Below are 15681 nucleotides of genomic sequence, written 5' to 3' on the forward strand. Positions count from 1 at the left end.
TTTATATAAAAGATGAAGCCTGGCCAAAAAATGGCATTGGTATTAAATAGCAAGGAAAGTTGTACTTTTTTAATTTTTTCCATAGCAACCAAAATGTAATTCAGAGGAAGGAGACTAATTCCTATGTTCATATTCCAGACGGAAACATTATTAATGCCAATTTATTTTACTCCAATTCCACCAGAACATTCATGAATATTTTTTATAACTTTTGCATATTATGACATCAAGAATACATGTAATATTGTCCAAGTACTTATTTAGTTTCTATGGAAAACAATTGATTGTTTGAGTTTATCACATTTATCAAACACAGAGGATTTGAAGCAGTTCTTTGAACTAGACATGCTACTAACTGCGAGTCCTGGATCACAAATCCAGAAGGCATACAACCAAGTTGTTTTAAATTTGCAAGCAGCACAAAGAGATTAGGAATTTGTCGCAAAGAAACATATGTAATTCTAACGCTAGTGAAAAAAGCAGAAATAGTTATTGATTTTGGTAATCTGGAACAATAGGAAGATCAGCACAAAAAATTGAAAGAAGGGAGCACAAAGGAAAAGACACAAGAAGTTGTATATGCAGTTCACACAGTGCATTCTGTCAGTAGAGCTTCTACTCGTTTTGTACAGTGGGAATGGCAGACACGAGAAGCTCTGGACATGTAAGCAGAGGAGCAGTGGTACAGTTTTACTGAGAGGGAGATGGCAAGCTGTGCTTTCTGGTCTTCACTGAATAACTTTATCCAGATGTCTTGATGTACAGCTGATTCTGCAAGACGTAATCAATAACTGGCTGGTTCAAATATTCCACCACGTGGCCATCACCATGTTGCAAAGCAAGTCTGTCAGATACAAATACAAATGTTTAGTCATAATGTAGTTGAGTGATAAATTCATTTTGTTGCCTAAATATGTCCACTAACTTTACTGTTACTTTGTTTTCTGGTATAATTGAGAGCAAGAGAGAGAAGATTTGAAATGAAGTCACCTTCAGAAATTGCAGGGAGTTGTAAATGTAGTTTACACCATCTCATTTAATTGCAAAGCTTTCCATTTCAAGATTGGGATTTTCACCCAGCAAGAAGAACAGATGATTGACTTGTACATCTACACTATCTTAAGATTCTGAATTAATATTGAGACTGTAACATGCTGATGGATGTGGATTTACATGATTCTCTCAACTTTTCTCCAAGACATATGAAAAATTGCACCACGTTATACATAAAACTGAAAACTAATCCAATTTGCTGATTAGGTTTAGGTTTATTATTGTCACCTATACTGAGATACAGTGAAAAGGTTTGTTTTGCAAGCTATCCAGATAGATTTGATATACTGCACATAAATACAATCAAGTCAAAGTCAAGTACAATAGATAGAGCAAAGAGGAAGATACAGAGTGCAGAATATATTCTTCGCAATGTAGCGCATCAGTTCCAATATCCACAATGGGGTGGAGGTGAATAGGACAGTACTCTAGCTAATGGAAGGACCATTCTGAAGCCAGGTAACAGAGGGAGAAGCTATTACTGAGTCTGCCAGTGCAGGCTTTCAAGCTTCCATAAATTGTGCCGGATGGGAGAAGGAAAAAAAGAATGAACAGGATGGGACAAGTCTTTGATGAAGTTGACTACTTTTCTGAGACAGTGTAGATGAAGTCAATGGTGTGAAGTCTGGTCTGTGTGATGGACCAGACTACATTTACAACTCTCCGTAATTTCTAGTGGTCTTGGGCAAAGCTGTTCCCAAACCAGGCTGTGATGCAACCTGACAGCATGCTCTCTATTGTGCATCTGCACCACCTCATCAGTCAACTGGCAACATTCACCAATGCGATGGATGTCATTGCTAACTATTATTATCCGGTGAAGAGTCCCGCCTCCCGAGGTTTGGTTACATCAACACTATATGCTTGATTTTTAAATGACAATTAGTATGGGCATAAAATGAGTTCCTATAAGCAATACCCAGATCCTGACAAAAGAAAAAGATAAAGCATCCTCACACAAATTGTAGGTGATTTGAAATAACCATGAAATTCACTGAACACATGAAATAGATCAGCTTCTATCCAGTTGTAAGAAGACGATTCATACCTGCTCTTGGTAGAACTGACAACAGACATGGGGTGATTAGTATCATCCTTTACAGCAAGAATGTTATCCTGTTGAAGAGCAGAAAATATGAAATGCTTTTTACCAGAATCAACAAATATAAATCGGATGCAACTAAATCTATAAATCTTCACAATCTTGAGTTTATTACTACCAATGTCAATGCTGCAGAACAAAGTTTGTTGTGAATTCAGAATTAACACACTCTCATCTCGGAGTGATGAGGATGAATCTGAGATATGTTCTATCTGATTTAGTGTCATGCATCAGACACATTTGACTGCTGGCAACAGTTCATGGACAGGTTTGGTTCATTTTTATTCTGTTACACTAATGTTAATTGTTTTGGGGTATTGTGGTGCAGTGTCAATGTATTAAATGTTTCTGATTCTTTGGCATTGGTTAGCAGTATACGATGTGTGCATTGTGACTTTAGGATTATTAATAGCACACAAGTGTTTTGGGGCCATTCATGGCTGTGCAATCATCTTCAATATTCTATCCTTTGCACAGACAAACGTATGATATAAGAACAGATAAGAAGAATTAAGAAATACGAATAAGAACAGATTGGTAAAGTTGCAGAAGCCCTTCTTTCTATTCCATATTGTTATAAAAAGTGAAATTGCTGTACTTGCTCACTGTATTATAAAAGTAGTTATTACCTGTTTTTTTTACCAGGTTTGAGTTCATTGCAACCACCAATTTTGTTGTTTAAATATTTCTTATCAAAACCATGCCGTTGCACTTCACTGTAAAATAGTTTTACATCTACCAAATAACCAGGAAAATTATTTCAGGAGAAAATCTCAGAATAAAATGGCAAGGGCTTACCTTGTATTTGCGAAGCATCGAGGAATGATTGAGGATCCTGTCTGTGTCTACATTGTCTCGTGGGACAACCACTATTCCAAAATCACCCACTATCACTTCCACCTGAGGAGAGAAATTTCAAGGTACAATTACAATCACAATCATCTAGGTCACTGCAGGGAATAGTAATGTATTTTTATGACTTCAAAATACCAGCCAACATTAATGCAGACAGATTGTAGCCACGGGGAGGGGGGTCATATTGTTGTCATATTGTCATTTTCCACAAAACTCATCAAAAAAATATCATATAAAAAAGCTGTCATATTGTCATTTTCCATAACACATCAAGTGCACATGCAGAAGTAGGAGAAAAACAGTTTTTACATATTCAGATAAATGTTATGGGTGGACATTTATTCTTTTTTATTTTGTTATTCCGCAACTCAATATTTTTTGTTGGTTATTTGTGAATTCCCGAAGGGTAAATATATGCTCAGCAAACTGCTCTAACTGTGGATGTGACCTGTACTAAGAGCTGGATGCATGAGGAACTGAATGAGGCAGATGGCCAAAATAAGTCACAAGTTTTAATTCTCATTTTTATCTTGTACATACACGTGGATAAAAGGCAAACTAGAGAAGCATATTGCACAGCTTTGAATAATCTTGGTAACTGTGCTAAAAGCAGCTTGAAAAGAGTAGCACAAGGTGGGCTATGCTGGAGGTGTTCCCCCATCTTGTCTAGACTATCAGGAATGGTGATAAGTGAAACACAGACATTTTTCTGCAGGCAGGTATTTTGAGTATAATATTTACACTTTCTTTTCTAAACACTCTTTTAACAAGAGGCACAAAGTCAAAATACCCTCCCTATGGTAAGTTCAACCATTATTTCTCCAGAACCCTGCAAACATAACAACGAGATCGGTTATCGCAGGAAGGGGTACTTACATCTTCCTCATTCCACAGACCTGGGATACAGAAGGATTCCAGCAAGTCACTCCCACACAGCAACAAGATCCGGAGCTCTACACAGTTGGAAGATGAATTAAGATAGTATTTTACACTGGGGAATATGTTATTCCAAACACAGGGGGTTTACGTTGAATTCACAATCATCAAATAATATATGCAGGGGAAGTTCTGCATGAGCCTGAAAAGATGAGGGAAGTTTAAGAATTGCCTTCACTTAGTCCACAATATCTTTATTTATCTTTTTATTTGTGTACTCAACAGAATAGAGCAATGAGAAGACAACCAATAATGCACAGTAAGGATTTTTCTTTTTTTAACCATTGTACTCTTTTGCTTTCTATATGGCAACATTGAGTTCTTTACTCACTCATTAGGTACGTTCACACCAGCTAAACCAACACTGAGTGCCCATTCCAACACTCTTCAATGCTTTATTAAGCTGCTGCAGTCAGAGTGGTGTTTGATTTGCCATAGCAAATGGTATGAGTTTGTGGTCGACTTGGGCCATTTTGGAATAAACTGATTTTTTTTGTGTTTCTGTTCCAAAATAGTTTTATTTTGCCAAAAAAATGGAAAAATAAATGACCACTCGATTTTAATGATATATTCCAGAACCATGTTCATGCAAGGCCTCCCGTGTACGTGTGGGCATTACACCCTCCCTCATCTGGGCACAAATATAACTATAAATGGGAGCAAGCGATAGGATGCTTCACCCAGGACCTGTGAATGGCCATTTTGGCCCAGTCCCAGGAGTGGTCGCGGGTGTGAAGAGTGTGTGGGTTATAAGTCAGACAAGATAAGGACAGCAGAGCTTTTCCACATTGAACATCAACGAACCAGAGGGATTTTGCTATTCCATGGTCACATTAATGGTACTTTAAAAAAAATATTCTGTATAATTTAATTAACTGATTTTAAAATTATGTCTCCAGTTAATTGCTTCAGGATCTGGACTTAACTGTATAATCACAATTCCCACCCTAATGCATTCACGACTGTCTCGGTAGCAGGTTTATACAGGAGTTCAATCATTTTTTAAAACAACTGAGTGTGCAACGTTTGCTTATGGATGAGTGTTTAAATTTGAGGGTTCAGCATGTTAACCTTGTTCCGTGGGCACAGCTCAGCAGACTGAATCACAATACAGAGCCGTGATTATCTGATTCACACCAAGTGCAACTCTCCTCCAGATGTAAAGGAAGGAATTAATCATTTGAAATCAGTTAGGGGTAAGATCAGCACTGCATGTTAACCAGGCTAATACCACATTGCTTGTTCATATTAATGATTGCTACATCCAGCCAGTGCTAACCATTATTGATCACCGCATTCGTCAGCAAAGGTGCAAATTGCAGACATTTTCAGCTTTGGCTAAAACTAGCCTGTAACGTGTAAAGCCAGCCTGCATCTCTTAGAGAAGCAGTTCACTGTTGCTGAAGCAGGAGCCAGCATTGCCTGAGAAACACAGAAGGATGATATAACGTGGGATTCAGCAGGCTCCAAGGTTTATGTTCACTGCATTGCAGTCTCCATTTGAGGTGTACGAAAGGGGATAAGCCTTGTATGTTATAGTGGTTTTAATGAGGTCCCCTAGGCACTCGGATTTGGTCGCTATGGAAAGTTTCAAGGTATCATCATGAATAAAGCTGCAAGAGGTTGTTGTGCTGTTTTTCAGGCTTATACAATCATCCCATGAATGAGAAGATTTCATAAACAATTTTTATTTGCAGCAGTTGGTCTTTAACCAAACAGCATGTACAGTACAATGTTGTAACTACAGTAAAGCCATATAGTAAAGCACATTAACAGCCCACTAATTTTAAGTCAGCTGGTACCAGCTAACAAAGACGCAGCACTACCTCCAAATGCCATAACCTACCGGTTGCTAGTGTACCATATTTCATCAACGATCTCGAGGAATTAGGCCTCAATCATTGGTGACATTAGGTACATCATCACAATCTCATCACTCGCACACACTGGGCATTATTCAACCATGACCACAACTTCACCCCAACGTACTGCAGGCACTCACTGACAAAATGTCAAACAGGGGGCAGATACAACCTCCATGGAGAAGATGCTACACCAGGCTGTGGCCAGTGGAGAAGCAAACACTAAAACGCAAACCAACTCTCCGTTCCTCAATCAACATCCTGTTCTGGGTCTCATGCTACAGAGGCTCCAAGTCTGGCCTTCTTACTTTCTTAATATTTATTGCATTTTATTTCAAATGCCCAGGAATTGTACCCAACTAATCACTGGAGGTAAAGCAGGAACACAGTGATGCAGACCACTACTTGATTTTACATTCACAGCCACTAGTATAGACAAGGCCAGAGGACACCACAAAGATGAGATCTGGACAAGCAGAAACACTGTGCACGAGTGGCATACGTGTAGCATTGGGGCAAGGGTGGTGCCAGGCTGCCAGTTTGTACAAATGTTCTGCTGCAGAGGAATCCGATGAGGACTTTACAATGGCCTATATAAGAAGGTTGCAGATTAACCGCAATTAAATGCCTGGTACATTGGAAAGCCTGAGAGGATTTACAAGAATGTTACTCGAGGACCTGAGCTATAGGGAAAGATTTGGCAAGCTAGGATTTTATTCCATGGGGTGTAGGCAATTAAGGGGTGATCTTGTAGAGTATATAAAATGATGAGTGGAATTGCTACGGTGAATGCACATAGATTTTAAAAAAATCTGTGGCCTAGATAAGAGCTGCAGGGAAAGAATGGGACATCTGCAGATTCTTACAATAAGGTGTAAATTGCATGGAACTGATTGGGTCAATCTGTATACAGTATACACTATACATAGTGTAAATAATGTGGCAAAGCCACATTATTTGGAAAGTTGCTGATTGGTTAAAATGTTGAGCCTTGGAGGAACTGTCTGAATCCCAGGGCACATGTTGCTATGTTAGCTTCCTTCTAGAAGCTCCTTTTGATTACAATGTATTAGTTACTGTATTATTGGGTTAGGGAACTGTCTATCATGTACTGTGTTAATTGATATGTGTTATTGGACTGTATAGAGACCACCCCCATGTGGTTGCGGCCCCTCAAGGTTCGGGGACCTATAAAAGGTAGCTCCCATGAGGTCCGATGTCGATCTTCTGGAAGAACGTTTGGGACTGCATGACCTTTTGGAGTGTCTCTGCTTGCACGAGGCTAGAAGGGCTTGGCCAAGCAGATACAAGGATCAAACCCGCGGTGGTTAAGTATTTTATAGGGGAATTTATGTTGTGTTAACCAAAATAAAGTTTTGTTGCTCAAGTGCTTGATTCAGTATTTTATTGACTGAAACTAGACTGGAAGGAGCTTAGAACGAGCTATTTACAGTATGACTCTCTGACTATAATAGGATCTGATGCTGTGCCTACCATTCTGACACAAGCAGCAGTTTCTCCAGCGTCTGCTCACAACAGTACAAGTTCTGGCTATTCTTGTGCAATGTGGACTGTGGCATCATGGATAACTGTGCCTGAGGTAGCATCTATGGAGAAATGCAGCCACCTGTCTGTGGCTGAGCTGAGTCACTGCCCTGGGGAAACGTGGACTTGGTGCTCATCTGGACGGTACTAGGAACACTCTGCCAGATGATTTGCTGTTGCCAACACAGCTCACTGCCACCCTTCCAGACACTGAGTAATCCCCAGCTCATTCCTCCGAGCCTGCAGCAGCTTGATGACAACCCCATAGGCTATCTGCGGTCTCCTATACCAAACTTGCCAAAGATATTCAAGGTTAACATATGATGAATGTTTTTGACGACACTGGGCCTGTACTCGCTGGAGTTTAGAAGAATGAGGGGAGGCCACATTGAAATGTACTGAATAGTGAAAGGATTGGACAGAGTGGATGTGGAGAGGATGTTTCCACTAGTGGGAGAGTCTAGGACTAGAGGTCATAGCCTTAGAATTAAAGGATGTTCCTTTAGGAAAGAGATGAGGAGGAATTTCTTTAGTCAGAGGGTGGTGAATCTGTGGCATTCTTTGCCACAGAAGGCTGCGGAGGCCGTCAATGGATATTTTTTAAGGCAGATAAAGATAGATTCTTGATTAGTATTGGTGTCAGGGGTTATGGGGAGAAGGCAGGAGAATGTGGTTAGGAGGGAGCGATAAGGGGCTGTCCCACTGTGGTGACCTAATTGGCGAGTTTAGAAGAGTTTAGGAGAGTTTGTAAAAGTGTTATGTTGAAGACCTCCTTCGACTATGTGGAAGACTAGCTTCGGTAAAATTGGACGTGAAGACGACATCCTACGATCTGCTTCGCCCTCCCTTCGACTATGTTGACGACTATCTACGACTACCTTCGACTACCCTCGATTACCTACGAATAACATGCTGACCTACCATGACCTACCTCGACTAAACCTACGAGTAAAAAAATATCGATTTTTTCGATGGCGACCTTTTTTTACTCGCAGGCATTTTTCAGCATGTTGAAAAATACAGCGCGACCTAGCTGAGGCCTTGAGTACACGGGGACTACTTTCGAGCATGAAGGAGAGTTGCAAAGACCTCCTAGGACCTTGTGTCGACCATGCTGCGAGTATGAGTCGAGGGCAAACTCTTCTGAACTCGCGGATTAGATCGCCGCAGTGGGACAGCCCCTATAGGCCATGATTGAATGGCGTGGTAGACTTGTTGGGCCGAATGGCCTAAATCTGCTCCTATTATATAATTGCATAGGAGCACGGAGGCAGGCAAAGGTACAGAGGATTGAGGGAATGCACGTGGGGTCCTTTGTGTCCAGCAGATGTGGTTTAGGATAATAATTTTGTGGTGGCTTTTAATTTTGATTGTCATAAAGTGGATGCTATGGTGATCAACAGCTCTGGCAGGAGAAACTGAAACATAGACCGTTCCCTTTGAATAAAGAGCTTCCTTTACAGGAGGATAAATGACAAACTGTAATATGCTGCAAGTATCTCCACTTCCAGTCTGGAAATTGTTAGACAGTACCTTGAATTAATGAATAAATCACATGTGACATGTCACGGTGAGATTCTTTGTTTTGCATGCACAAGTATGCAGCGAGTAGCCATATAGAGGGAGCCAGCAAAGTTACAAAGTATTCCATGTAGTCCTCAATGGCCCCTCTTTGATCTCTCGGCAACTCCCCCACACTGGGTCTCAATGCCCCCACCTCCCCATTCCAGCTCCCCCTTTGTTCTCAGTGGCCCCCCCATGCCTGGTTCCCATTTGTTCTCGGCAATCTTCCCACGCCGGCTCCCAAATTGTTCTCGGCGACCCCCCCCCCCCCTAAGCCGGATCCCCCGTTGTTCTCGGTGGCACGTCCGGCACCCACCGTGGGCCCCACCAACCTCCGGCACCCACAAGGGCCCGTCCTCGTCCGATCTTCGACACCCTCTGCTGGCGCCTGTCCTCAACCACCGATAATGTGGCCCTTTGGCTCTGAGATTATAGTTGTGGCCACAAGAGCTTGCAGACTTTAGGGATGCCATCCCTACTGAAATCAGGCCACAAAATGTGATGAACAACCTCCCAAATTCCTGACTCTCAGGCTGAAGATTCTGCTTCCTGTCGAACTCGATGTGCCTTTTGCCCTTGCTGGATTTCAAGGAGAACGAGAACTACCCAGATGTGGTGCCAATTTAAAAAAAAAAAATTTAAAAAAATTATTAATTTATTGAACATGTTAAATAATACAAACACAAATTGATTTTGTGCAGAGGCAATGCAGCTGGAAAAATGTACATAAGCAATATTCACATAATGCAGAGTATTGGATCTCCAATCAATTCCAGAAAACAGCTAACCATTGGAACTGTAAGCAAAGTGTGGCACGGTGGAGCAATGGTAGAGTTGCTGTCCCGCAGCGCCATAGACCCAGGTTAGATCGTGACTATGGGTGCTGTCTGTGCGGAGTTTGTACGTTCTCCCCGTGACCTGCGTGGGTTTTCACCGAGATCTTCGTTTTACTCCCACACACCAAAGACGTGCAGTTTTGTAGGTTAATTGGCTTGGTATAAATGTAAAATTGTCCCTAGTGTGTGTTGGACAGCGTTAATGTGCGGGGATGCTGGTCGGTGCGGACTCAGTGGACCGAAGGACCAGTTTCCGTGCTGTATCTCTAAAAATATGCCAGTGGAAGTCAAGCAGCGACTAAACTGTAAGAGATGGATAATCCATTAAAATAGCAGTGATTTGAGGTTCTCCCTGCTGCTGAAACGATAAGGTGTGTTAGATGTCAAAAATGATATAATCCCAAATCACTGTCTCTCTACTCAATTAAATGTTTATTTCCTAATCCTTCCCCGATATGACAACTCAATAACTCAACTGAATTTGGAACTTCTAGATCATATGTTGTCTGCAAACATTGGGAAATAACTAACTTCTGAAGGTTTACAACTAACATAGTTAATGGAAGAAGCCATCCCAGTATTGTGCTCATGTAAACCAGAGATTTGACAAAGCATTTTGAAGGCAAGCAGGAAGAAAGCAGGAATCCAACTGTTCATTTTAAACAGCTTGAAGATAGGACTGCAATAACATGGGAAACTGCTTTATTTATGTTGCAAACTTGCAGTCTGTGGACACTCGATAGGAAATGGCTTCAAGAGGATCTTGGCATTGTCAGTGTTTTACCAGGCATTGTCCCCATAATAATTACAACTGAATTCATGCAATGTTTCTAAAAAGAAGAATCGTGACCTATGTTAAAACTCATCTGGAAATTTTTACACTCACCAATCTCTTCGTATCTCATGGCCGTTCCCAGGTTTGCATTTTCATCTGAAGTAGAGACATAATCAGTAAAAGACTGTTATTAAAGGTTGTTTGCATTCAGAACGACAACCCTTCCACACTCTATTGCCAAAAGACAAATGACCTTACAGAGGTATATAAAATCATGAGGGGCAGAGATAAGGTGGATGGTTAGAGTCTTTCTCCCAGTGTAGGGTAGTCTATCATTGGAAGGATAAGATGTAAGGTGAGAGGGGAAAGATTTAAAGGGGACGAGAGGGACAACTTTTTCACACAGAGGGTGATTCCACAGGAATAAGCTGCTGAAGGAAGTTGTGAGGAATGTTGCAATGACAGCATTTAAAATACATTTGGACAGGCACATGGATAGGAAAGATTTAGAGGGATATGGGTCAAATCCAGGCAGGTGAGACAAGCTCAGGTACACAACTTGGTTTGCACAGATGAGTTGTGCTGATGGGCCTATTTCTGAGCTGTATTACACTATTACTAATTATGCAGGTCTTGGTGAGCCTATCCCAATGTTATTGTGCCCAGTTTTGGTCTCCTCACCTAGGCAAGGTCATACTTGCCATGGAGGGAGTGCAGTATATTTTAATTTCTGGCACCCGAGATGGCACTGCCATATGTGAAGAAATCGCAAATTACAGTTTAGGTCTGTATTCAAGAATAAGAGGAGATATAATTAAAAATATAATTAAAAATTCCAAAATTCTGACAGGACTAGAAAGATGCCCAAGAATTAGTGGTGTGGTGAGGGGCAGGGTGGACAATGGGTGGGTAGGGAACGTAATCTCAGGTTATAGGACAGGTATAGATGACAAGGAGCAACTTCTTCACCCAGATGGAGGGGGATGAATTGTGGAATTCCCTCCCACAGGGGCTGCAGTGACTATGTTGTTGAATATATTAAAAAACAATGTAGATACATTTCTAGACCAAGCATCCATCCAATACTAGAGTAAGTGGGGCCCGTTTGGTCCCATGTTCACACGGGAGGGCTGGTCCCCGGACGCAATATTCCACCTCTCCACCAATTCCAATATTGGTGGCCAGTGGGGGTGCTTTCTGGAGGGCTGGTATGGGTTCTTGGGGTGGCAGCTCAGTCCCTCAAGCCTGATCTGCTGGCAGCTCACTCACGGCTGGTAGGCTGGCAGTTGACTCATGACTATTCCTTGAAATTCCATTTCAAGCAGGGTGCAAGGCCACCAAATTCAAATCCATGTTCCTACCATTTCAAGCAGGGTGCAAGGTCACCAAATTCAAGTGCAGTTTCCTACCACTTCTAGCAGGGTGCAAGTCCACCGAATTCAAGTGCAGTTTCATACCATTTTCAGCAGGGTGCAAGGCCACCAAATTCAGTGCAGTTTCATACCACTTCAAGCAGGATGCAAGGCCACCAAATTCAGTGCAGTTTCATACCATTTCAAGCAGGGTGCAAGGCCACCAAATTCAAATCCATGTTCCTGCCATTTCAAGCAGGGTGCAAGGCCACCAAATTCAAATGCAGTTTCCTACCACTATGAGCAGGGTGCAAGGCCACCAAATTCAAGTGCAGTTTCCTACCATTTTCAGCAGGGTGCAAGGCCACCAAATTCAGTGCAGTTTCATACCACTTCAAGCTGGATCCAAGGTCACCAAATTCAAGTGCAGTTTCATTCCACTTCAAGCAGGGTGCAAGGCCACCAAATTCAAATGCAGCTTCATACCATTTCATGCAGGGTGAAACCACCATAAAACCACACAAAACACCAAACTCACAGTTCAGTGGACATTCAGTGTGTTCAGTTGATTCACAGCACAGACAGAGTCGTGACCTCTCCCTCCCCATCATGCAGAGACTGAGCCACACCCACACTTCCGGGTTTTATAACCGCTCCCCCTCCCACCGGAAAAGGTGTGGCTTTCATGGCGTGATTGACAGGAGAGAGATTCTCAACATTTTTTAAACACTAATAACACTTTTATTTTTCATTGATGGGAAGAATTCTCTGCACCTGCTCAGCGGAGGGGGACTGAGTAAGATGGCCAAAAATCACAGCTGTAAGTGGTAGCGTTTTATTTAAAATCAATATACACTGCAAACAGGAAGTGTGCATTTCCAGTAGTGCCTTTTAACTTCAAGCCAAAGCACCCAAGCCGCTATTTGCTGTAAGTAGTGCCTTTCAACTTCAAGCCAAAGCACCCAAGCCACCATTTGCAGTAAGTAGTGCCTTTCAACTTCAAGCCAAAGCACCCAAGGTACCATTTGCAGTAAGTAGTGCCTTTCAACTTCAAGCCAAAGCACCCAAGCCACCATTTGCAGTAAGTAGTGCCTTTCAACTTCAAGCCAAAGCACCCAAGCCACCATTTACAGTAAATAGTGCCTTTCAACTTCAAGCCAAAGCAGCCAAGCCACCATTTGCAGTTAGTGCCTTTCAACTTCAAGCCAAAGCACCCAAGCCACCATTTGCAGTAAGTAGTACCTTTCAACTTCATGCCACCATTTGCAATAAGTAGTGCCTTTCAACTTCAAGCCAATGCACCCACGCCACCATTTGCAGTAAGTAGTTCCTTTCAACTTCAAGCTAAAGCACCCAAGCCACAATTTGCAGTAAGTAGTGCCTTTCAACTTCAAGCCAAAGCACCCAAGCCACCATTTGCAGTAAGTAGTGCCTTTCAACTTCAAGCCATAGCTCCCAAGGCACCATTTGCAGTAAGTAGTGCCTTTCAACTTCAAGCCAAAGCACCCAAACAACCATTTGCAGGCAGTGCCTTTTTACTTCAAACAAATCATATTTTCATTTTCAAACCACATTAAGGGGACTCACAGTTGTGTAGACATTTGTTCAGTGTTATTCAGAACTCAGATAGACGTGACCCTTGGCTTCATCCATCTTGCAGAGACTGAGTGAGGCACACCACTTCCTGGTTTTATAGTCCCTTCCCCTCCCTCCAGCAGGGGCAGCAGGGAGAATGGTGAATTATTTAAAAACATTAATATCTCTCTGATTTGTCATCGATGTGAAAAATCCTCAGCACCCATAAGGCTGAGGGGGACTCTGAGCGAGGTGGCCAAAAACGACGACCATATGTGGCGGCGTTCTGTAGGAAATCGCAGCACGGTGTGCTAAAAGCGGTCAAGATCAGAGTTTTAGTAATATAGATAGATTATCCCCATTTAAATGGATGGGAATCTCTTTGGAAAAGATGGAAAAGACCTTTTGAAATCCTGGGCCTCAGCACCTGATCTCCAGTCAGCTACAACAAATGGAAGATAAATATCCTGTTATGTACTATTGGTAAGTTTCAAAGCATAAAATCTCACCTTTAATGTTTATTAAAAATTAAAAAGGTAAGAATCTTGCTTGCTGCAGCATCACAAGCACATGGACTCAGACAGACACAAATAACTCAAATTATACATAAATTACACAAAATTCTGAAAGAAAGATGACTGTGCAAAATAAAATGACAAAATGCAAAAACATTTTGCGATAGAACCCCATAGTAGTGCATGACTTGTGCTGCAATGTTGCAGCGAGCTAGGGTTAGGGTTGTGTAGATTGGTTCAAGAGCCTAATAGTTGTAGGTAAGTAGCTGATCTTGGACTTGGTGGTGTGGCACTTCAGGCTTCTGCACGACCTGCCTGATGGTAACGGTGACAAAAGGACATTGCCTACAATGTGGGGGTTCTTTGGTGATAGATGTCACCTTCCTGAGGCAGCTCCCTATGTAGATGCTTTTGATGGAGGGGAGGGCTGTGCCCGTGATGGAGGCTCACAATATGGCAATATTGGACGCGGCATCTCTTCGCGATCTACTTTTGGATGTTGTTATGATTATTATTAAAATTTTGGATTTCTTTCCTATTTCTACTATTACTCTGAAAATGAATATTATGTAGTTCAAAACAACCTAGTTTGGGAAAGGATAACACTGTTGCAGTGCGGCACTGTTGCACTGCTTTCTTTATTACAGGTACGTTCAACATGATAGTATCTGTTGTGGAAACAAAGGGGGATTAATCTGCCTCAATACCCTTTTTATGGCTGAGGCTAGAATTCTACTATGAACTGGGAAACTCAACACTTCTTATTGGACACACTGCACAAAATCAGTTTTCTTCCTCAATTCCAGAATACATATTGTGCAATCAAACATTTGGTATTGCTTATTGCCACATGTACTGAGACGCAATGAAAAGCCTTGTTTGCGTGCTATCCAGGCGAACCGTACACAATTACACATGGTGCAAAGAGATAAATACATCAAAACCTAAATTGAGGAAAGATTCCACATGTAGAGTTCTCACATTGAGAGTGTCCATTATGTAAACAGCCCGCCCCTCCATTGAGAGCATCTACTTGAGACACTGGCTCAAGAAGATGACATCTATCTATCATCAATCAGCCCACCATCTGGACCAGTGCAGAATATAGTGTTACAGCATTATAGCATTAGAGTGACCAAGAACAAGTCCAAGGTCCACAATGGGTTAGGTTAAGACTTTCTTCGGGCAGTTGCGCTTGGTAAACCTGAAACAGATGTTTGTCTTGTCTTTCCATGGGAAGATTGCCTGCAGCTTCCGAACATTTATTCAGGATGCTGGAAACTGGAACATATTTGTAAAAAGTTTAAAGTCTTATTGTCAGACTGCCAGAATTTGACCCTTAATTTGTTAATATACCATTGTGGCATTCTCTGAAGTGTGGTATAAATTCTAATACATTGAAAAGGATCACTCAAGGCCTGTGTTATAAAACTTGAATATATCCAGAGATATATGGTATCAAATGGTATCAAAATATGTTTTTCAGGATGCTTTGGTGAGCGGGAGTTCCAATAACACGGCTGCTTGAGGGTAATGTAGATTAACGCAGTACTTGCAGTATCATATTAGACAGCAAACAAAAAACACAGGCTTTCCTTTGTGTAATAAATAATGTGGAAATGCTTTTTGGGACTGCAGAATGTAGGAAACAATTAGATTTGGCGACTATTGCACAAGGAATCAGTGCGTGTTTGTGGATTAGCCAAATGCTT

At 41.7% G+C, this 15681-nt stretch overlaps 1 protein-coding gene across 1 annotated transcript in view; it reads right to left on the minus strand.

Moving 5' to 3' along the window:
* Nucleotides 1-205: 205 nt before the first annotated feature.
* nmnat2 (nicotinamide nucleotide adenylyltransferase 2) overlaps nt 206-15681 on the minus strand; it is a 207032-nt gene continuing 191556 nt past the window's right edge. The window contains exons 7-11 of the mRNA XM_033028195.1: nt 10639-10683; nt 3887-3963; nt 2954-3055; nt 2102-2169; nt 206-844 (exon numbers count right to left, since the gene is read on the minus strand). Coding sequence (XP_032884086.1) covers nt 742-844; nt 2102-2169; nt 2954-3055; nt 3887-3963; nt 10639-10683 — 395 coding nt within the window. The 3' untranslated portion in view covers nt 206-741. The remainder of the gene's footprint in view (nt 845-2101; nt 2170-2953; nt 3056-3886; nt 3964-10638; nt 10684-15681) is intronic.

Source organism: Amblyraja radiata, chromosome 10, assembly GCF_010909765.2.
Source record: "Amblyraja radiata isolate CabotCenter1 chromosome 10, sAmbRad1.1.pri, whole genome shotgun sequence".
In the NCBI taxonomy this organism is placed as follows: Eukaryota; Metazoa; Chordata; class Chondrichthyes; order Rajiformes; family Rajidae; genus Amblyraja; species Amblyraja radiata.